Source organism: Rattus rattus, chromosome 12, assembly GCF_011064425.1.
Source record: "Rattus rattus isolate New Zealand chromosome 12, Rrattus_CSIRO_v1, whole genome shotgun sequence".
Taxonomy (NCBI): Eukaryota; Metazoa; Chordata; class Mammalia; order Rodentia; family Muridae; genus Rattus; species Rattus rattus.
Window position 1 is genome coordinate 89,966,474 of NC_046165.1, and position 23,163 is coordinate 89,989,636.

General features: G+C 50.9%; 1 protein-coding gene across 1 annotated transcript in view; it reads right to left on the reverse strand.

Annotated features, from left to right (window-relative positions):
* Positions 1–22,815, reverse strand: part of Kcnk5 (potassium two pore domain channel subfamily K member 5) — a 42,017-nt gene extending 19,202 nt beyond the window's left edge. The window contains exon 1 of the mRNA XM_032917918.1: positions 22,286–22,815. Within this exon, the coding sequence (XP_032773809.1) occupies positions 22,286–22,471 (186 nt within the window). The 5' untranslated portion in view covers positions 22,472–22,815. The remainder of the gene's footprint in view (positions 1–22,285) is intronic.
* Positions 22,816–23,163: the final 348 nt, after the last annotated feature.

The following is a 23,163-nucleotide window of genomic DNA, read 5'->3' on the forward strand; positions in this document are numbered from 1 at the left end:
GGCAGATGTCACACTATTAAACCCAAAGCAAAACCCATCAGCGAGCATTCCATATTAACCAACGAATAATGGGGTTTTGGGGACATCTGCCTGCCCTCAGGGCTCAGGTGGGTGGGGTGCACCACTAGTGCAGACAGTGGTACCTGCTTCAAAGCCCCAATGACTTTCCTCCTACCCAGAGGTCCTGGCCCATTGAGCCAATTCCTTGTGGACTTAGGAACTAGATTCCAAAGGAAACACTGGGTGGAGAGGGGAGGGCGGGGCTGAGGGAGGGATAGACCAGGTGGTTGACGGGCCACAGGTCTTGGTGCATAGCATTACCTCAGGCTCTCCTGGAAAGGGAGAAGGTAGTGCTCTCAGATCCCTGTAGCATCCCAGGTCTAGTGGCAACCAGTCCTGTTCTGAGCATGTCTGACTAGAAGGGTCTCCAAGCTCCTGCCTCCCCAGTAGGATGCTGACTCCTGGCCCCTGTCACGTGCTACTTCCAGGTTATATCCGCACTCTTGGAAGAGTATGGTTGACTCTATCCCACTGGGTCTCTCACCATGTCACAATGTAGCAAGCTTCCCCACCCGGCCTGCACTTCCCTGCTTCCACCTGTAGCTGTCAGCCTGTATAATGAGTAACTAAGTAGCCATCCTTAAAGGCTGGCTTTCTGATGATAAGGGGTTATGAAGTAGCCCGTTGATTATAATTTGTTGAAGATGACCAGTGGTTAAAATGTAAACTTCTTCACTAATTAAAACAAGAAAAGCCTGCCGGGGTGCTAGGTGGCCATATTAACTCCAGGAAACACTCTACCTGATTGCTTGTCCCCTTCTCACCCAAATCTGGCCTCCAGGATCCATCTGAGAGGCTGTAATTCATCTATGCTCCGAGCATGATCTTGCCCCAATGTCTTCACAAGGCTGCCTGCCGGCTCCTTCGGAGAGCCAACCACCTGTCACGAAAGCCTTTCCTTATTGCCTGACTCTAACCTGACCCCATCCCCACCCCCACCTCACCCCGGCTGTGGTCCAAGCCCATTTCCTCTACTTTAGTCTCTGGCTGGAGACAGACAACAGCTGGCCTCCATCCCCTCTGGAATAAATTGTACAAGAAACTGCCAGGAACTGGGCACAAGCATCTTGGCATGGACAGCACTCTGTGGGTCAGGAGGAGGGGCAGTACTTTCTCTGCCTCAATGGCTTCTGCGACCCAGAGTCAACCCACCAGAAGACTCGAGTCAAAGCTTGAGACCATGATACCTCACAAGCCCAAACCCATTGGATAAGATACAAGGGACTATGACCCCAAATAGGCTCTCCCTCTCAAATATTACCCCAGGGGTTCTGACCACAGGGATGACATGTAGAGGAACCCTGAACAGCGTGGAGGGAAAGCGGCCCCACCCCTCAGGCATGTGGGACAGCAGAGGTCACCCAGAATAGCTAGCTCTGCTTTTCTATTCTGCACGAATGGTCTCCCGTCCACCGATCATCACAGGCCAAATATAGTGTAGGATGTGACCAGGTTAAGCACAGTGCCATTTTGTACTGAGGTGATGGAAAAACACAGCCAGGGCTCTTCCAGGACAGAAGGGCTAGGCTGAGGTAAGGGTTGCGGTAGGAGCTGAAGAAACCTCCCTCCCTCCCTAACCTGGGACCAAGGACCAGGGGGAAGCTAGGCAACCGGAAATGGAAACTTCTGCTGGCTTAGCACACAAATCTTACCAGAGACAGAGAGGTCCACTGTCAACATGGGGGTGGGGGCAGAAGTAAGCAGGACCCAGCCCAGCTCCTGCCCTGGCCTCTCTCCTTCTTAACAAGGTCTCACTATGTAGTGCAGACTGGCCCACAATTCACTGGCCCAGATCCTGTGGTTTTCTTGCCTCGGCCTTCTAAGCGAATGCTGTGTTTTAAACAAGAATGTTCGTTCCTCCATACAGAGCATGGGCCACACGCGTGTCATCCCAGCACTCAGGAGAATGAGGCAGGAGGGCCCCAAGTTCAAGGACAGACCAAGGTACATAAGATATGTTTCTTCAAGCAACTGTCATAAGCAAACAAACCCTTAGATTGTTTATTTAAGTCCTTAACCCCTTCCCAGAACCCAGCAACCCCTCCTGCTACCTACTGAGTGATGAACTTCAAGCAGACAGGTCTGTCCGTGCTAGCTACTGCCTCATCCCAAATCATGGCTTCTGTTTCCTTTATAAAATAGATGCCTTTAATCCCAGTAATCAGGAGGCAGATCTCTAAGTTCGAGGCCAGCCTGGTCTACAGAGTGAGTTCTACGACAGTCAGGGTTGCATAGGAAAAGAAAACTGTCATGAAAAGCCAGAGAGAGAGAGAGAGAGAGAGAGAGAGAGAGAGAGAGAGAGAGAGAGAGAGAGAGAGAATACAAATACTAACACCTCCACACCAGCTCACAGGACAGAGTCCTCACAGCATTATAACAAAAGGGTCCCCAGCAAGCATGAAGCCAGGCAGATGTCCCACAAACTTGCAGTTGATAGATGTTAGAGATTGTGGGAAAAGATGGGCTGGGTGTTGTCATGGGTTACCAAAAGAAGGAGGAACAAATGCCAGGGTATTCCCAAATCACCTGCGGGTCAGTCAGCGAGGCAGATGTCCCCCTGGGAGCTATTTTCCGACAGAGCAGCAGGAGGGACGGACTTTCTTGGAATTGCCAGAGGGGCCACCTATCCTCACATCTGCTTAAGCCAAGTCCCCCAGCGGGGACAGGAGTCAGTTAGAAACTACCCCAGAGGCTGGAGAGATGGCCCTGGAGGTTAAGAGCATTTGCTGTCTTCCAAAAGACCGAGGCTTGATTCCCAGCACCCATGTGGCAGCTCGCAAGCATTTTTTTTTAACTCCAGTTTCAGGGAACCCAACTCCCTCCTAGGTTTTCTGGGGGACCAGACACACAGGCGGTGCACAGACATACATGCAGGCAAAACACCATACACACAAAGCATCAGTAATTATAAACAACCCAGCATCAGCATCATGACACATCCAGCCCTCTCCAGGGCCCTTGGCCCTCCCCATTCTAACATGAGGCTTCTGGTCAATCCCAGGGAAAACAGGCTGAGACCAAGGGGAGAAATGGGAGAACAGGAGGCTTTTTCACCTCCATCCTCCCCAGGGCCCTCTGAGCTATTCCTCTCTACAGAGGGACAAAGGGGGCAGCTGTGTCTGGCTGCTGTAAATGCCTTGTCCAGCCAAAGACCAGCGCCCCACCCATATGCACTCAACCCGTGGAACCCAAAGAAGGTGGGACCAGAGCCACGGCTGATCCCTGTCCCATGCAGCTTGGAACAGAGACAACTGATTCATTGAAGTCTTTGCTGAGCCACGGCCATGTGCCCAGAAAGGGGCAAAACAAAGGCAGGACAAGCCACTGCCTGCCCAGGAGGATCTGCAGCCAGGGAAAGGTAGAGGCTAGGCAAAAAAGATACCATGAGAGAGGACAAAGAACAAGAGAGCAAGAGAGGCCAGTCCCTGGGGCCACACTGGCCCCTTCAAGGGAAAGCAAAGGCTGGAAGCAGGAAAACAAAGGCACAAGGATAGCAATCCAATGGAGGCACAGTGGCATACGCCCGCTATCCTAATACTCTGCGGCCGAAGCAGGAGAATCACGAGTCCAAAGCTAGCCTGGGCTACATGGCAAGAATATGTCTCAAAAATAAAGCAAACCAGACAGGAATAAGCTAGGACTGAGGCAATCTCTCAGGCATAGATTCCATCCACTTAAGAAAAAGAAGAAGCCTACGTCACCTCCCTTCTCCCCATCCTAGGGTCTTTTAAGATGTCTTGGCTATGATATCAGCCCTCCCTAGATCAGGAATACAGGATGGCTAGGCACGCTCAAGTATGTGGCATTACCAGCACCCTCGTGTTATATGCCTGTGGCTGAGATATGATGTAAGTGCCCGCCCCCACAAGAGTTCATGGGCTGAGACTTAATCCCCATGGTGAGATGCTAAGAGGGCGGAAATTTAATCCAACTATGGCTTTCTGAGCAGTGTCTTAGGGAGGGGATCAGGATTGGATACAGTCATTAGGGTGGGGCCCCTATGACTGAATCCTAGTAGCTTTATAAGAGAGCAGATACACACACACACACACACACACACACACACACACACACATCAGTCTCATATTCTGATACTTGTTTTTTCTCCATGTGCTATAATCCGCCACCTCAGGACACTGCCAGCAAGAAGCCCATCGTCAGACACAGCCCCTTGACCATGGGCCGGAACTGAGCCAAAATAAACCTCTCCACAACGTACAAAGTCATCTGTGGTGTTGCGTTACCAGCAAGAGAAAACAGGCCAGCGTGCAGTCCAGCAGAACTTTGCACTAAGAGATAGGCTCAACTATGTGCGGTCCCATGTGGCTACTGAGTACTTGAAACTCGGCCAGTGACTGAGCAATGCGATCTGAGCTTCCTTCACTTATTCTTTTATAACCAGCTCCGATGAGAGATATCACAGTAAAAAAAAAAAAAAACAAAACAAAAAAAACAAACAACAAAAAAAAAAAAAAATGAAGGCACACATCTCAGCACATCCCACTAGGAGAATCTCTAGCAAGCATACCTTATCTGCATCTCCTCCTAGGATACAAGTGCCTTCTCTGGACCATCAGACTGACCGAAGCCTCGGGTCACAGTCCACAATAACCTACTTCACCTCTTGCCTGAGCCCTGTTTCCTGGTCATCTCAAACACAGGGTGAGATTTCTTGGGCCCCCAAGGGATGTGGCAGGGCTGGAGGCATAGAGGGGTCAGGATCCCACTTCTTCACAGAGCTCCAGAAGTGTCCTCCCCTGAGCAAGACACCAACCACCACAGGGAAGAGGCCACTGGCCGGACAGTGAAGCTACGTCTTTGTCCACGTATGAGGCCAGGTGATCAGTCTTAAACCTCGTGTGTGTGTGTGTGTGTGTGTGTGTGTGTGTGTGCGCGCGCGAACACTCGAATTCGTGTGCCTTCCTCAATCACTTTACCTTATTTTTCAGATAGGGTCTCTCGTTGAACCTAGAGCTCACTGATTGGCTAGCAGGGCTGATGGACAAGCCCCAGGAACCCTCCTGCCTGCTCTCTCAGCCTTGGAATCGTAGGCACGCGCTGCTGTGGCTAGCTTTTCAAATGGGTGTGGAAATCTGAACTCGGTTAAGACAATGGAACCCCCTCCCCAGTCTGGTCTCAAACCTCTAAACCGGTTTCCTCCAGGCCCTGAGTCTCTACAGGCTGATGGCATTATTCCTCAGCAGGTTACACGGTTTTTACACAGTTCTTGTCATTCTGAGCACTGGCTTCCCAGCAGGTCACGCTTTAGTAACTGAACTGAAAGACCTCTCTTCCCGCCGCTCACTACTGAAGAGGGTACCAGCTTTAGAGGACATTCTGTTAAAACCAGCCTTGTGTTCCCCCACACCTTAGAAGCAGCCAGTGTGTAACGGGTGAACGTGCATTCTGTGCCATAAAAGAAAATCAAGTTCTTTGTTGTAAACACAATGCAACTGCATTACAGAAAATGTGCAGGCAGAAAGGGAAAAAAACCATCAATAATCCAGTCCCCGAAGCTTGGCCCTGCCTAGCTTCTGTTTTTAAATTGAGTTTCTGTGACTCAGTGCTAAACTTACATCCATCCCCCGGCTTGTTTTTGTAAACCTGAAGTGTGGTTTGAACCTCAAACCTGCTTTTTAAAAAATCACTCAATGGAAACCACCGTGCCCCGGGCAATTCAGGCTTCTGGGCTTCCATACTGTCTGGACAGGGAATGCCGTGCCTCAGGCTGAAGCATGCCAACTTGATGATCAATAAACACAGGTTAAAACTGTTGGGGGGGAGCAGAGCCATGGGGCAGTGTGCAAGAGTATGAGGACAGATGGGAAACTGGCTTCAGGAAGCTTAGTGTCCCATGACATTTAAGCTATGAATAAGGTCTGGGGACAGTGCTTGCAAAGCAAACAAGTGTGACGATACACAAGGACCCTAACAGACCAAGCAGGGGAAATGATGACGCGGGAGCATCCCGAGAATGTCAAAACACACCTCTGCTCATCTCCAGTGCAGTAGGCGGCAACACGGACCTTCTAGAACTGTACCCCAAAGTGTCCTCCATGATGCTAAAGTTGCATCTCCTGTGCTTGGGGTGGGAGGGCAATGCCAGGCAAAATCCTAGGGAGTTGCTGACATAGCTTTGCCAGCACCCTATGGACCTGCCTGACAGACAAAGTGTCCCGGAGCTGCACAGATGAAGGGGCGGAGTGTCATCAGCTGCAGGGTGCTTGCTGGATGGGGATAACGTGCCTGGACCATCTTCTGGATTGAAGGTGGGCACAGTGACATTTACCCGGGGGGTGGCCTGGGACAGCACTGCATCTAGCCTTGGAGGGATGCTGGCAGTCAAAGAGGTGGAAAGGAAAACGAATTACCTCAGCTCCAGCCGTTCATTAATGGTTGTTCATTAATGATTACCCTGCTTACAGGGTCCTGGGTTTCAGATGCAACAGGGCACAAATCAAGAGCCCCCATGGAGAGCGTGGGGAAGAAAATGGACATGACAAACTCCAGAGCAGTGTACTGAGAAATGGGGCTCCAAGGAAGGTAACCCCCAGACCCAGCATCAGGGGATACCACCATGCAGGGGATAATGTCCCATCCCACATTCATTTTCTATCTGGGAAGGCCTGCGGTGGCTACAGTTTGCTATGTTCCCTCCTGTTTCTGAGCACTGTACGGTAACCCCAACACCCCCTAAGCCCATCTGACTTCAAAGGAAGGTACTTGGCACCCAGTACCCTCTTCATTCCCACAGCCCTTTCCATAGTACTGAGCATACAACTGGCACTCCCCATTTAATTGGCCTTGGTGAGCAAGTCTTTGGCTCAGAGAGGTACAATGGCCTGGCCCAGTCACACAGCACACGAGGCTCCCCACTCATTGGGCCATTCCAATAGATGCAGGGCTAAGTTCAGAGTCTAGGAGAGGGGACTGGGGAGGGGTGTAGAAAAGCTATTAATCAGGACAACCTCTTCCTGCTATCTACCTTGGGGGTGCTGACAAGACACTCTCATAACCGCCTGCCCCACTTAGCCTGCTCAGCACTTACCCCTTGGCAACTGTGAAGGGGGCAGGGACGGTGGGAGGGGAAGGGCATCCTTCCAAAGCCAACACTGGCAGGATGCATTCCACAGCCCAGGGGACATGAGCTTTGTTTGAACAGCAGTGATAGGGAGGAATGGGTCTGTCCTTCGTTCTACTCCAGGGTCTGTGGGCAGGTGCCTACGTCCATCCTGCCTGGGGGATGGGGCCCAGGAGCAGCCAAGAACCCTATAGCAGACACAAAGGCCACCCTGGCCAAAACCAACATCCATAAAGTTCTCTCCTCCCACTCAGCCCTCGGCAACCTAGCTGTCCCTGGCAGGGCTGTGTCTGGGTGGCATGTGAACCACTGGAGGAAAGAAAGACTTGAGATTCTCTCTGGAGTGCTAACCTGTGTGTCCTACAGGGCAGGACTCACTAACCCTGGGGAGGCCAAGTAGAGGCGCCCGTCGCAAGTGTGGGTCTAAGTGTGAGAAGTGACAGGCAAGACCTCACAAATGGACAGTGATCACACTCCCCTCCAGTTCCTCAATTCATTCTCATGGGGTCCCCTTCTGACCAGGTGGATAGAGGCTAAGGCCCTTGGGGGTGTTGTAAATGGGGTCAGGAATGAGCTGAAAATACAGCACTGCTGAGATCTCCATGACCAAGGTTTTCCTCATTTAAAAGTTCTTATGCCTAACTCAGTAAACAAACACACACACACACACACACACACACACACACACACACACACACACACACACACATATACGGCCTATTCAGGCAGGACAAGCAAGGTACCCTAAGTATCAGAATTCCAAAGAGCATTGCTCAGGGCAGCCCCTGAAGCTAGGAGCAGCGGAGGGTGGAGAAGACCGGGCTCTGAAGAGGACTGGGTAGCTCAGTTAGAATGCTTGCCTAGCATACATGAAGCTCTGGGTTCCATGACCAGCACCAAAGGAAAGAGGCCATGGTGGTGCGCACACGCTTCCAAATTCCAGCTCTACTCTGGGGGGGGTGGGTAGAGGTTCAAGGTCACCCTTAGTTATGTGGCAAGTTCAAAGCCAGCCTGGGCTACGCGAGACTCTATTTCAAACAGAACAAATAAAGTCTCTAGCTTTGCTAGCTTTGCAGCTCTCTGGCTCCGGACTTGCCTGGGTGCAGGCAGATACTCAGCTGGGTAATCCTGGTTACGTTATTCAAGAATCCTTACCTCATACCACTCATTGCTGCTGTGTGCCTCTCTTTGCCACCCTTGCCAAGTCACCTAGAACAGTGGATCTCAAAGTCACCAGCATGGTGGCACATGCCTTTAATTCAACACTCCAGAGGCAGAAGCAAAAGGATCAATGAGTTCCAGCTAGTCAGATCTTCACAGTGAGTTCGAGGCCAGTCAAGGCTACCAGAGCGAGAGACCCTGTCGCAAAAAGGAATCAGGACAACATAAACCTCAAAGGACTTTGTCAAATGCTACGGGCACACGGGGCTGCAGAATACCCCTTCTCTCACGGAAGGTTGACCTCGAGTACCCGGTCTGCAAGGCCCACCAGGATCAGCAGAACTCAGGATCAACAGTTCCCCTCCCTATTCCCACCCCGCCAGGCCACTGTAAGGGAGGATGTGTCGCCAGAGGCCTTGGGTGGTGACCAGGAGAGCCACTGACAGATGTGGTAACACCTTTGACTGACTGACCTGCCCTCTGAGGCCACTTTCCCCCAAAGCCTTCCCTGCCTTAATTGCTTGCCCCCCAGCCGTAATTGCTCTCATTACACTTCCCCACCCCTGGTAAGCACAGATGTCTTAGACGAAGTTGTGTAACTTTCTCTGAAGGGCTGGGCCTTGGCTCTGGGAGGTGGCCTGAATAACCAACTAAGCTCTTCCAGCCTTGCATTGTTTGCAAGCTTTGTAGCCAGGAGAGGTGCCCTCTATGCAAACCCCCTCCTGCAACCTCCAAGACGGGTGGGAGACACCAGCTGACCAATAGCTCTCTGGTCCGGTGCTGGAGAAAGTCCCTGGGGAGTGGGGTGGAGGGCGGGAGTGGGTCTCACCCAGAGCCCTTCTGCCCCAGGCTCTAGCCTGGCCCAGAAAAACACCCTTCTGTGCCACTAGGAGCTTCCACTCTAGAAACATTTACCTTTTCTTCCACCAATGCTCGTCAGCAGGGAAGCTAGCCCCCCAGATCTCAGGGAGGGCCATGTTGGGCAGGATAGGATAAGAAGTGAAACACCCCCAAACACACTCGCTACCCTTATGGCTTAAAAGCAATGTTATGAGGACATGGAGGGCTACAGAGTTCCAAATCCAGAAGCCAAGTCACACCTCACAGGGTCACCTGAGGAGGTAGTGAGGCGGGAGACTTTGCGCCCCTTGGAGAATTCCAGCTGGCCTGCTGTACGAGAGAGGGAGTGAACAAGACTCCTCTCAAACGAGGTGAAAGGAAAGGATTAACCCCCCTGCTGCACCAGGGCACATGCACACTCACACACACCAACGCAGGCGGACACACAAGGATGTCAAACACACATGTGCGTGTTTAGAAATGGGCTAGAAGTATCTCTGTGAAGAAAGGCCCACAGCCAGACCTGTGAGCAGTTCTGTTCCATTAACCTGACTTGGCCTCTCTGCCAGAAACACCCAACCTGCAGCCCACAGGTCACGTGCATCCCAGGAGAGCCACACATTTAACCCAATATATTCACAATATTGCGTCATGGAATTCATTAGACACCCCCTGCAAGACAGTTCTGCCACCAGCTTAGTCACCCCCTTAGCTGGCCCTGGTTTCCAATCCAACGAAGGGCATGGCATGCACTTGTCCATGGGGTAGGAGGATGGAGAGGGTCCTTTCCTGCGTCTGACACATGGAAGAGACAGGATAAAGGTGTCAAATGAATGGTTCTACAGAGCCCTTGGAAAAGGCAAGGTGGAGGGATGGGAGGGTAGGGTGGGCACAAAGCCCGCATCTGCAAGCTTTTTAGGAGACTGGGCGGGGTCACCAAGGTGTTATAGGAAACACCCTGCAAACACTTCTGCTCCCTCCCTGCATGGTAGGCCAAGGGGTGGAAAGGCGCAATGTGGCTGTGGTCTAGATCTGTCACACCACAGGCCCTATCAGCCAGAGAGGCACCTCCTCTCCTGCAAACAGTCCTGGCCTCAGAGCTCCTCCTTGCAAGGCTCTGAAGATTAAACAAGGGCAGGGGCACGCACACATACAGGTGGCCCACCACAGCCCATCCGCACTACATTTACCTTCCTCGTTTCCCCAGGACATGGCCCAAAGGCATTCCCGAAACGGCAGGAAGGACCAGGAGTAGGCACAACATCCGTGGGCATGGAGACGTGCACCTGATGTGCGCTCGTGCTTAGTGAGTCTGCACATGCAGCACGTGCTTCTTATCTGCTGCAAGAGGACCTGGACGTGTGTGCTTTCGAGTTCTTGAAAGCAGAAACCACAGCTTCTCGCTCCAACCCCAGCACCCAGCCGAGACCTGAAGGCCAGGACTTGGCGACCACAAGGTGGGCGTTCAGCACCCTAGGAAGAGCTTGGGGAAACATCGACAAAACCCAGGATGGCAGGGATATGGCGAGGTGGGGCTGGGCAGGTTGGAAGGGGCAAGGTGGGGTGGTGTTGGCAATCGTCCTAGGGTTTATATTGCTGTGATAAGATACCACAACCAAAAGCCATTTGGGAAGGGTAGGCTATTTGGCTTATATTTCTCTATCACTGTCTACCGTTGAAGGAAGTCAGGGCAGGAACCTGGAGGCGAGGACTGAGGCAGAGGCCATGGAGGAATGCCACTTACTAGCTTGCTCATCTTGATTTCTTATAGCACACAGGATGACATCACCCACAGTGAGCTAGGCCCTCCCACATCAACCATCAATCAAAGCAAGGCACCAAAGGCATGCTCCGGGGTCATCTAGTGGAGGCATATTTTTCAGTTGAGGTTCCCTCTTCCCAAATGACCCTAGCTTATGTCAAGTTAACATAAAACTATCTAGCATGGGAATAAACCCTTTTTATTGCGTTTACATTTTTTTATTGTCGTATGGGCGTGTTCGCGTCATGGCACAAGTGTGCGAGGTCAGAGAACAACTTTCAGGAGTCGGTTCTCTCGCAGGCCTTTATCAGACTTGGGAGTGAGCGCCTTAACCTGCCGGGCCATCTCACTATCCTAAACACAGACCACAAAGCCTGTGAGAGACCAAGGCAGCTCTACCTGGCTAAGGTCACCTCACTTTAATCTTGCGAGAGCCCTGGCCTCTTCCTCATCAGACTGTCCTGAGAAGGTGCAGGCCACCTAGAACCTGGGCCTGACAGAACATGAAGCAAGTGCTTACCTTTGCACTGGACATCTTGAGAACTGAGCCTTATCACACAAGTCTGGGGACAGGGAGATGGACCGTGTCGGGTCCTTATGGTCTAACTTAAAGGCACTCCAATCCTTCTTCATAAATGGATGATGTAATAAATCTGGCCAGGGTCACACAGCACAAACGAAGATTTCCTTTCCCCTTCCCCAAGTATAGGTCAATTCAGACAAGTACAGGAGCCCTGAGATGTGCAGCCCCCCAGATGAGGCTGGTAAGATTCCTGGTAGCCTACAGGGTCAGTCTCCAAGTTACACAGTAGAGCCAAGCTAGTCCTTCCGCCAACTGTCCTGCATAGCTTCTCACAGGCTTAGGACAAGTGTCCTCCTTGGTAGGAAGAAGGACTTGGTTAAACAGCTGCAGTCAGATTACAGTAGGGCACGGGGGAGTGGGTGACAACAGCCAGAAGTACACAGTCCTACCTAAATATTTCAGCATGAAGCCTAAATATTTAGATGGGTAAGAGAAAAAAAGAATGCATATTGCAAAGCTAACCAAAGAGCCCTGGCCACCAAGAGAGCCAAGAGTGCTGGTACTGTCTTGCCTCTAGGGAAGGTCCAATGTGGCCGCCAACCCTGCATCGCCACCACCTAAGGAAGATGGTCTTGAAGCTACCTGGAGCCAGGTTTCTTTGGGAGGAAAGATTTAAGCAAAACTTGAGACTAGAAGGGAGAAGACCTATTTTTTAAGCATTGATTATAACCATCAGGGAGTGAATTGAGTTGATTTGGAAGGAGAAGAAAATGGTGGGCGGCATGAAGAAGGGCTTGCTGGATTTCATCATCCTCCTTGTCACCAGTCTCTAGATTAAGAACGCAATGCAAGGAGAGGCCTGTGGGTCAGTCAGGGACAAGATGCCCAGAGAAAGGGGGTACGGAGAGCAGCTGATACTTAGGTCCTCTGTTGCATGTTGTAAGCCCTGATACAGCAGATTACCACTGTCGCATCGAAAGGAGGAGACAGACTGTTCATGGCCACACCCATCACCACTCTGAATGCTTAGGCCTGTGCACCAAAAGGTTCTGAGACACCAGGGCTGTGCGGCGTATTTCCATTTCCATTTCTCAGCCTCCCCTTGCTTCTTTGACCATCAACACAAACAGAACGCACAGCAAAGTGGTTCCAAGCATGAAGACTGGGTCTTCATCATTCTCCTAGTTGCAAGGGAGACTGTGGCTGTCTTGGTTACTTTTCTTGTTGCTGCAACCAAATACCTAACAACAACTTTAGGAAGAAGGGCTTCGTGGCTTTCACAGGTCAAGAGTATATGGCCCAAGACGGCATAGAAGACATTGGCTTTCACAGGTCAAGAGCATATAGCCTATCACGGCATAGAAGACATTGGCATTTGGTCTTCCAAACTCTACCAAGATGGCCCACGTAACTCCGGCTTACAGCAAGCATCCTGGGGCTTCTCTAGCCTGTAGCTCAGAACTCTTTCTACATTCTTCATGCATACCAGTTCTGAAGACCTACAGGTCATGTGGCCTGGTTTATCACAGAAAAATGCAACCCCCCACCCCCAATTTCTGATACCATTGTACCTTTCTCACCAATGTTACAAAATACCTAACAAAAACTTAAGACAGGGAGGGTCTTCGGGGCCAGAGGGAATGGCTTGGTGGTGAAGAGCACTTGTTGCTTTTGCAGAGACCCCAGGTTCAATCCCAAGAACTGACATGGTGGCTCACAGCACATAAGCACAGTTCTAGACCTGAAGCGTTCTCCTGACTTCTGTGGGCAGAGCACCAGACACGCACATGGTGCACACACATCCATGCAGGCAAAACATTCATACGTACAAAACTTTGTATACCTATAAAAGATACAAATAATTTTTAAAGGGGTTGCCTGTATTCAGGGGTGTCTTCCCAGATCAGATGAACCTTTCCGGAAACACTTAGATACACCCAGAGGTGTGTTTCCACCGCAGTTCTAAAGCCAGCCAACTTGACAGTGAAGACCACCGCAGTGGTCTATGGTCTATTCTGTCCTGCGGCTGCTTTCCTGTGAGGCGATGGTGGTGCCTGTTACGGAAAGACAGTACGTGTCGGTGGTTCTCCCAGCTCACGGCCAAGGAAACTCTTAGTAATAGTCTCCTCTCCTCCTTGCCCACACCTGTTCTCCAGTCACTAGCTCTACTGACTACTCATGGGCAAGACCAAGGCTTGGTTGACTGGAGAGCGAGCCTCAGCCCTTGACTTTGCTGGGTAGATTCAGGCAAGGAGGACAGCAGTGAGTCCTGGCCCATAGTTCTGGGGATACAGAAAATGTGCCAGTCAGTCCCTTGCCTGGCACAGCAAGCAGGAGCCCACAGGATGCTCACCGGCCTGCTAGCCACACTGGCTCACCACCCTTTCTTCTAAGTCAGAGAAGAAAAACCCATGTGTCCATGATGGACGGCTGGATATTCCAGGTACACTCACTAACACCGACCTTCCCATTCTTTCTCCTGCAGACCAGGGTTCCCCTGAGGGCAGAGGCTGAGAGCTTCGTGCAGAGCCTGATTCCCCCAGAGAGAGGGTTCTTCTACAGACTTCCGGAAATGGCAACTGAAACCTCCAAGGCCCTGTACCGTGTCCTCCCCTTCAGCCTCCACCATGTGTGGCCTATCACTCAGCACGTCAGCCCGCATTTCCCCTCACTCCACCACCCCGGTGCAATTTCCTCTCCCCAGCGACATTACGCTCAAGGGCTCAAGACCCTCTGGGTTTTTTGGTTTTGGGTTTTTTTTTTGTTTTTGTTTTTGTTTTTGTTTTTTTTGAGGGTTTTCTACACAGCAAGAGAAGGCCCCCTCTCTGCCCCATTAGGGTTTCTGGTTACTCGGAGATTGGGGTGTAAGCCTATAAAAGGCTTCAAAACAAGAGCTTCAGTAATCCATCCTTTTCCACAAAAGGACACGAAGGACAAACGGGAAAGGTAGCCTGGAGTGGAGTGTCTAGGTAGACGATCGATCCCACACACGGACCTGCACAGGGAAAGAGGCACCTTAACAGAGGTCTGGGGTGAGCTGAAGACTCTATGGGTGTTCTGGGGGAAAGCCACACTCCATTTCACCAGAAGCTAAAAGGAAGGAGGAGGAGTCCTTATCAGAACGCTCACAAAGTGAGTGGCTCAGCCTACGGAAATTTAATTTCAGTCAGAATATTCCACCGTTTGCAAGTTGTAAATGGCTGTGAAGAAGGAGGGAACTTTCTGTAATGTTATCCATTCCCCCTCACCCCTTCTTGAAAATGGCAAACATTTGATGGAGTTCAAATTCCTTGGCTACATTCACAAGGCTCTGCCATCTGACCCTCACCTCCCTGGCCTGTGCTACACCTCAAGTACCATCGTGCTAAATTAAATTATACCTCTCTGGGGACTTGGGAAGAGGAAGATTCCACTCTCTCCTCTCCCAGCCCCTTCGTGTAGTTCCAATATTCCATTGAGGGGTTGGAGAGTCGGCTCAATGGTTGAATTCAGAATAGCAGCAGAATAGACTGGCTGCTCTTCCAGAAGGACAAGGGTTTAAGTCCCAGCAGCCACACAGCACCCTGTGAGCATCTGTAACTCCAGTTAAGGGAACCTGAGGCCCTCTGCTGCCTTCCTCATGATGCACAGACATACATGGAGTTAAAGCGCCCATACACATAAAAGAATGACAATAAAATCCAATACTCAGTTGACAGTTGGGATGTGGCTTGGCGAGAGTGCCATTTGCTTAGCATATGCCAGGCTTGGGGTTCCGTTCTCATCACGGTAAAAATAGAATGCAAACAAATTGGGTTGATATAGACCCAGAAGCTCCATGAGCACATTGTGTGGCAGGACTATTTTTAACTGTTGACAGGACCTCCATACTGTTTCCCAATGGCCGGGCCATGTTATACATCAAAAGACAAACACTGCATGATTTAATCTAGCCAACATGTCTGAGGGCAGTAAATTCATAAACAGAAAGCATAATGGCGGTTTACTAGTGGCTGGGTGGAAAAGGTGAGGTGGAGATGCAGATTAGTGGGAAGTTTCAGTTCTACAAAAAGAAAGGGTCATTAACACAGATCTGAGTCACAGCACTGAGAACCTAGCTATCACTCAGGGATACACAAAACTGCTGAAGAGAGAACATTTGACATGTTTTAATTATGTGTGTGTGTCTGTCTGTCGTCTGTCTGTCTGTGTGACACTGTGTGTGTGTGTCTTTGTGACTGTGTGTGAAACTGTGTGTGTGTTGTGTGTGTGTCTGTGTGTGAAACTGTGTGTCTGTCTGTCTGTCTGTGTTGTGTGTGTGTGTCTGTCTGTCATCTGTCTGTCTGGGTGACACTGTGTGTGTGTCTTTATGTGACTGTGTGTGTGTGTGACTGTGTGTGAAAGTGTGTGTGTGTGTCTGTCTGTGTGTGAAAGTGTGTGTGTGTGTCTGTCTGTGTCTGTGTCTGTAGTCAGGTGCACATCACACAAGGGTAGGTAGTCTTGGAGTCTAGACCCTGCCTTTTAAAAAAAGAACTAAAAACAAACAAATAAATGAATGAATAAGAAATTCAGAGCTGAGAAAGCAGCTCACTGGTATGGTCTATGTGTCTAGCATGCACTAAGGCCTTGTGCACTAAGCTAGTGGGTAAGACATTTGCTGACCAGCCCGACTCACATGGTGGAAGAACAGTCAACTTGTGTCCTCTGACCTCAACGGCATGGCCATAGTGTGTGTGCTTTAGGGCCGTCCACACACACAAAATAATGTGCAAGGTTTCTTGCTTGGCTTTGTTTGTTTGTTTGTTTTTGAGACAGAGTTTCTCTGTGTAGCCCTGGCTACGCAAGCCCTGGAACTCACTCTGTACCCCAGGCTGGCCTCAAACTCAGAGATCCTCCTGCCTCTGCTTCCCAAGTGCTGGGATTGAAGGCCCACCACTCTTACAAGTCTTTCTGATTCTTTACAATAACCGTTGAGAAGTTCACTATGTCTGCGCATGGAACACCCCATACAGTCCTGAACAGGATGGCCATCCTTTCTCTAAAATCCTAAAACATTCCAAAAGTCAAACCTTTCTGAATAAGTACTAAAGAGATACCCCAAGTGGAAAATTCTATACTTGACCTCACGCGTTGAACCACGGCGTGGGCGTACTACAATCCGTAAAACCACTCACAGGCTGTGTGTACACGGTGTACACGAAACAAGAGTTCCATGGTGTGACTAGGGCCCCGTCCTCCCGCTGGTCACGTGGCTGCAGACACTCCCAAATGTGTAAAAACCCAAGTCACTTCAGACCCCACGCAGGGCTGAGCAGGGAGAGCAATGGACACAGACAAGTCCCAGGGGCTCAGCAAACAACGGAAGACATGGGATCTCTTCCCATGCTTCCTGATGGTTTATCCACCTCACTTCTCTCTGGAGCATCCCCAGTTCTGGCTTTACATCACCCCATATCAAGACTCTCCCAGGGGTTCTTTCTCAGAAGCCTAGCTCTTCTGCCCCCCCAAACACAAACTCACACAGAGTAAAGAGGCTGAGACCAATTTGACAGCAAACTGCCAAGTTCAAGATGAAAGCCTTTGGCTGCAGGTCAGGGCCAGCCAAACACAATGCTCAAAACCCAAGGAGCTGAGTTTCTTTTAAACACCAGCCTATAAATGGGGCAAAACCCCAGGAAAATACTTAGAGGTGACAATCACCACCTCCTGCAGGCCACCTCCAGGAAACTTTCAACTTTCCAGTGCATGCAAATTTCTCCCTCGGGATGGTTCTCCATGACTGTGTCATCTAACCCTGCTAATGGCTCCATTAAAACTCCCAAGAGAGCTTAATAAAAATTCACTTTAGCTGGTGAAACTCTAACTGGTACAAGTTAACTAAGGCAGACTTTTTGAAGTAGTGTTGTGGGGATTTTCTTGTTTGCTTCGGTTTTTTTGTTTGTTTGTTTGTTTGTTTGCTTTTTTTTTTTTCCCTTCAACTTAAGAAAAGCTGAGCCATTAGAAATGGTTGTCCTTTCTAATGGCTTGGCCCAGGGGTGTGGTGGTCTCAGCACTTAGGGGACGAGGCAGGCAGAGATATCTCACTTCAGGTCAGCCTGGTCTACAGAGTGAGTTCCAGCGCCAGAGCTACACGGAGAAACCCTGTTTCAAAGAACAAGGAAGGAAGGAAGGAAGGAAGGAAGGAAGGAAGGAAGGAAGGAAGGAGGGAGGGAGGAGAAGGAGGAGGGAGGGAGGGAGGAGGGAGGAGGGAGGGGAGGGGAGGAGGGAGGGGGAGGGAGGAAAAGGGAGGGGTTGTCTTTCTATTTCTTCTTAGAAAACAAATTTACCCACTTTCCAGCTCTGCAGTTCTAGACCGTGAGAATTCAAGCCAGGTTAGATCAATGCTTCAAAGACTTACTGACTCCTATATCAAAGGTAGGCAAGGAGATCAGTGGGCCTTACAGTGTCTACTGTGGCTTGAAACAAAGTGAGTACTGGAATTAACCCCTCTGTTCCCCTAAACAGGGCTCAGACCAGTTTTTCTCTAAACCTTTCAATATTCCTCGTTTTAAACATTTTGGTCTGAAGTCATTAAACACTCCACAGTTTTGTTTTTCATAACTTTGGGGGAGGATTGGTGTTAGAACAGGTGTTAGAATTTCAAAACTGGGGTGTATTTAAGGGTTAAGCCATGAAAGGAGGTATACCTGAACACCCCTAGGATGTGGTAGGAAGTGTGGAGAGAATGGGCCCTGTAGCTCGGTGGGAGAGCACTGGTCTAACTCACGGGAGGCCTCCATTCCAGTTCACGTGCCAGAACAAACAAAAAACAAGAATCGGATTTTAGAGTTTGGGTGGGAAAGTGGTCATCAGGATCCAAGGGGTTTTTCAGAATGGGTCAGCCATACCAGCTGTCCAGGGAAACCCAGGGCTCACTCTGGGTACCAGAGCAGAAAACAAGATTTGCCACCCTGTCCCAGACCCAGAAGACAGTGGGACATGGGATCCTGTCTAGAAGCCTGTTGGCTCCCCCGCCCCCGCCGCCGCCCCCCGAGTCCATTCTCCACTGACTTGACCTCCTGAGAGCTCTTCCTACCTAGCTAGACTTGATCCCATATTAAGACGCCTCTGTATGAATGCCTTAACACCGTTTGTTTAACCTTCTCTCCCTAAAAGACTTAGATGAGCTGTCAGCCCGTCCATTCAACTCAGTCCTCAGCTTTGGGGGAAGGAGAAGAAAGAGGGACTTCCAAAAACAGCCATGCAGGGCTGAAGGGTGTCAGTGACCGAGACAGCGCCAAGTCAGCCAGGCAGCCACACCGGAGAAGACTCTGTGCCTGTTCCAGGGCAAACAAAGAAATAGAATTTCCCAGCAGTCAAGGCAAGCTGAACCAATTAACTCAGCTCACTTAGAGACAGCAGTCCTCCTGCAGTGGGCTGGCAAAGGTGGATACAGCGTGGGGGACACCCCCAAGCCTGAAGCTGTTGTCCTTGTGGCCACTTTAACTTCCCCAGGTGTCAGTTACCTTATCTTAATGCATGAGGTCACCCCAAAGCACCTGAAGCAAGCAGGTAAGGTTCTTGGCCAGATGCCTTCCTCAGAGAGCACGCCATAAAACTCAGTAAATGCTAGCAGCAAGAACCTTCCTGCTTCTTCTGTTTGTGCCCCTTCCTGGAGCCCTACCAAACTGCTCATTTTGCAGATGAGGACATTGAGGCTAAAGTAAGTTAACTGGTTTGATGAGGAAATGCCCTCGCCAGAGAGCAATAACAGCTTATGTCTCCCCACAGAATAAGGATAATTTTAACCACAGTGCCCAATACAGTAGATGCACTACAAATGCTAACTTGACTTGCCGAGTTTTGTTTTTTTTTTAAAGGAAAATACTTAAACAGTTAGGATAACCAGCCACCAAAAATCCGGTGATCCCAAACACGGAGGCACATGCCTATAATCTCAGGGGGCCAAGGCAGCATGTTATGAGTTCAAAGGCATGCTGCACTCCGTACCGGAACCCTGTCTAGATCACCAAAATCAGCTAAGCATATGCATCTTTAACCGCAGGACTTGGGAGGCAGAAGCAGATGGATCTGTGTGAGTTCAAAGCCAGTCTGGTCCAAATCCGGGACAGACAGAGCTACAGAATGAGACTCTGCTTCCATCAATAAATAAACACAACAAATAAAGATTCGTTTAAAACAACTAAAATAAGAGCTGGGGATGTCTCGGTGGGGTCGAGCGTTTGCCTAGCACATACAAATGCCCAGGGTTCTAGGTCAGCACTGCATTCACAGTAAGAGGTGAAGGTTGAAGGACTCAAGGTCACCCTCTGCTACAAAGAGAGTTCCAGGCCAGCCCGAGCTACCTGAGACCCTGACTTAAAACAACAACTGTAATAATTCAGTGCAGTCTATTACTTGGGTGGGCGTTTGGATCGTTTTGGAGGCAAGGAGGGCAGCTGTGGGGTCCCGGGTTGGTGGATCCAGGGCAGCCTGTGTGTGGCACGGCTCAACCACAGCATAAGCAGGGGAGGGAGGACTAGACTATGTCCTTTTTTCCTGTGCTTTTGACTATACAGCCCACGGTTTGCAGCAGTAAACCCAACCCCCGCCCAGGCATAGCTACCTCCCACTCCCACCCCAGGAATTTTCAACTAAGGGGCTTTGGATGACCAGGGCTAAAACCCAGAACCTCAGGTGGAAAATACCCAGGCAGCCAAACGAGAAGGAAGATTTTGGAGTTTTCATTTTTTCCTTAAACCAATTTCCTGAGGCCTGAGGCAGCGCCCCAAGACACAGATCAGAAAGCCGAGAGAGGCAGATTTTTGCAGATTAAGCTGAGGCTGGCAAATGCTTTCATTGGTCCATTTTCATTTCTTGGGTTTTTTCCTTTGAAAAGAGGGAATTTGCCCAGTTGACAAGGTTGTTCATTTTTTACTGGGGAGGGTGTGTGTGTGTGTGTGTGTGTGTGTGTGTGTGTGTGTGTGTGACAGACTGTCCTTGTCCATTCAAGCAAGCATCTTAGAATCTTCTCCAAATCACATTGACCTGATGTTGCTCCAACTTTTTTTCTAAGTTACCTATCCACTTTGGGGGTGGAGGGACTCCTGACAGACGAGACCTTAAAATAATGGGCATTTTGTCGTTTCAAACACCCTACGGAAACCGCCTGGCCAGTAAAGCCACCCCACCAGAGGCACCAGGCTGCGTAACCCCCTGAACACCGCCCCCCTTCCCTTCTCCCTGTGTTTTGAAGTTTATTTTCCCACATTTAGCCTTGAATACTTTCCTTCCTTCCCCTGCCCTGGCGGGAGGAGCAGCAGGGAGGGGAGACTTCGAGGGTAGCTGGAGCCTTACCGTCCTCCCCTCCCCAAAACAAAGCCCCCCAGGGCAAACCACACAAAAACTCCCCTCCAGAGATATTGTCAAGGTAATCACACCCTGAGTACCTTCTTCCTCCTCAGCAAGCCCAGATTGCAGCAGACATCCATCAGAGGGTGTGGATCTCTCCAGAACCCCCTGGAAGAGCAGCTAGACCAACTAGGAATCTTTTGAAACTCACCTCATTACCATGCAAACCTCCTGCCCCGGCCCCAAATCCTAAACATTGGGGACAGATCTTCTCAGGTGCAACCACACACCTGGCGGTGTAAACCTGTCCCACAGGCCTCCCGAGGGCAATTCTCTGCAGAGCCCAGGATCCCCCAGGCACCTAAAATGTCTCTGTGAGTGTCCATCTGCGATTAGGAGGTAGGTAGTACCAGTAAGATGTGTTCAGGCTTTCTCGGTTTTCAACGTTACAGTAGTCCAGGGCCGGACAAAGATAAAGATGGGTTTGTTCCCATTTTACAAAACAGGTTAACTGAGGCTGGACCGAGAAAGAAATGGGGAGGTGATGTCCACTAAGTGTACCCGATCAGATCTGTAATGACTTGAACAATCTACTCCGTGCTTCCAGTTTAATCCTGTTATTGATAGAAGACCATGAACACAGGGATGGATGGATGGTTGGGGCTGAGCCTTCAAGAAACAGAGAGGAACCTCTGACCCCAAGTTGGCTCAAGGTTCCGGCTGAGATGGTCAGCCAAGTTTACCATGGTGAGGTCAATGGTCTACTGGGTGTGTGCACTCTCAGATAAGCCAACATCAGGGAAACTTCCCCTCACCCACGCTATCCTCGCGCCCTAAAAGGGCACTACCTGGATTTGGGTGTTCATTTGTGCAACCTGCTGCTTTGACAAAGCTCAATTCCGATTCCTTGAGGGATGTATCAGTTTGGTAAGACTTCACGGAAGCCTGGGAGCGTCCCGGGCATTCCAGCCACAGGCCTTCCTCCGTGGTTCATAGGACATGTCCGAGCCCCCTGCCCCACTCAAAGTACAGCGACCGGCGGATATGGTTTTGCTCACAGCAGGTCTGGGGGCCCTCTGCTGTATTCAAGTTAAGAAAGGTCGAGCGGGCGCGGCAACGGCCCTGGAGCGGGAGGTGGAGACGCTAGGGGTGGCACCCGGCTCTGCTCCCGGACTCCGGGAGCGTCTCCAAGGAAAGATAAACTCCTTTATCCGCCCCACAGCCTCCCTCCAAAGAGGGGGGCACCCGCACACCCACACTGAGCCACCGCGGGGCCCAGTTCATGGTGGAGTCAACCCCGAATTCTTAGAACTTACTAGGTTCTGACCAAGTCTGAGCGCGTGGGGGAATCTCCCTGCCCCTAGACGAAAGACACAGATCTTTGCAACCTGACACCTAATTGGACGTTTTCTCCCGCCACCCCGGGACCGCTGGTTGGGGCTGGGGTGAGGAGGTTGTCTGAAGCTGTAAGAGGGAGTCTCCCCTTCAAAACCGCTATAGCCTCAACAGCTTCAGGTGCATGTGGGGGGTTCAGCGACCGACGGCTCACCTGTAGGATCTTGTCCAGGCCCTCCTGACTCAGGCACGGAAACTCCTTGAGTAGATGCAGTTTCTGTGTATAGTAGTTTTTCTTGGCCTCCTTCCAGTGTGGCTCCTCCAGCACTTCGAAGATCGCCGCCCCGATGGCCAGGTAGAATATGATGGCCGAGGTGAGTAAGGGACCCCGGTCCACCATGGCTCTGGAATGGCCACCTCCAGGAGAAAGAGTCCCCTAATTCCAGCAGCTCCGGGTTCACCCGTCCTGCAGCCCTGGACACAGCTGTTTGAATTTGGAGCTCCGCATGCGCAGTGCCCGGTACCCCCCGCGCGCCGCTCCCGGGACAGTTGCTTGACCAAGTTGGCTCCCTGAGCGCAGGGAACTGCGTGGATCACGTTCACACAGGCCAGGGTGAGCGTACACCAAAAGGGGTCTGGGGGCCACGCCAATCTCTCGATCCTGAAGGGTAGGGTGAAACTCAGAACCCACACCGGGAGACACGTGTGCCGCCTCTCTGCGCGCGACAGTACGCCCAGCGCGCCTCCGCACCGCTCTTTAAGCAGGGCTCAGCCCGCCCGCGCAGACCCTGAAGTGGGTGGAGTCCAGCTCAGAACCCGCCCCAGCCCCGCCCCTGACCCCGCCCACAGCGCCTGAAGTCATTACACCAAGCACCGGGCTCTCCACGCTCCAGACCAAGGCGTCGTGGCCGGATCAGACTTCCACGACCCGCACTGTTGAGGCCTGCGGGACTCCGGTTGCGTATTAGAGATTGATATAATTAGCTAAAACGGCCCTGCACCTTACTGCTGAGGTCATACATACATTGCCAGTGTTACTAGCCCATCCAGATGTTTCCCCAACCATTCCTGGGCTCACGCACTTGCCTATCT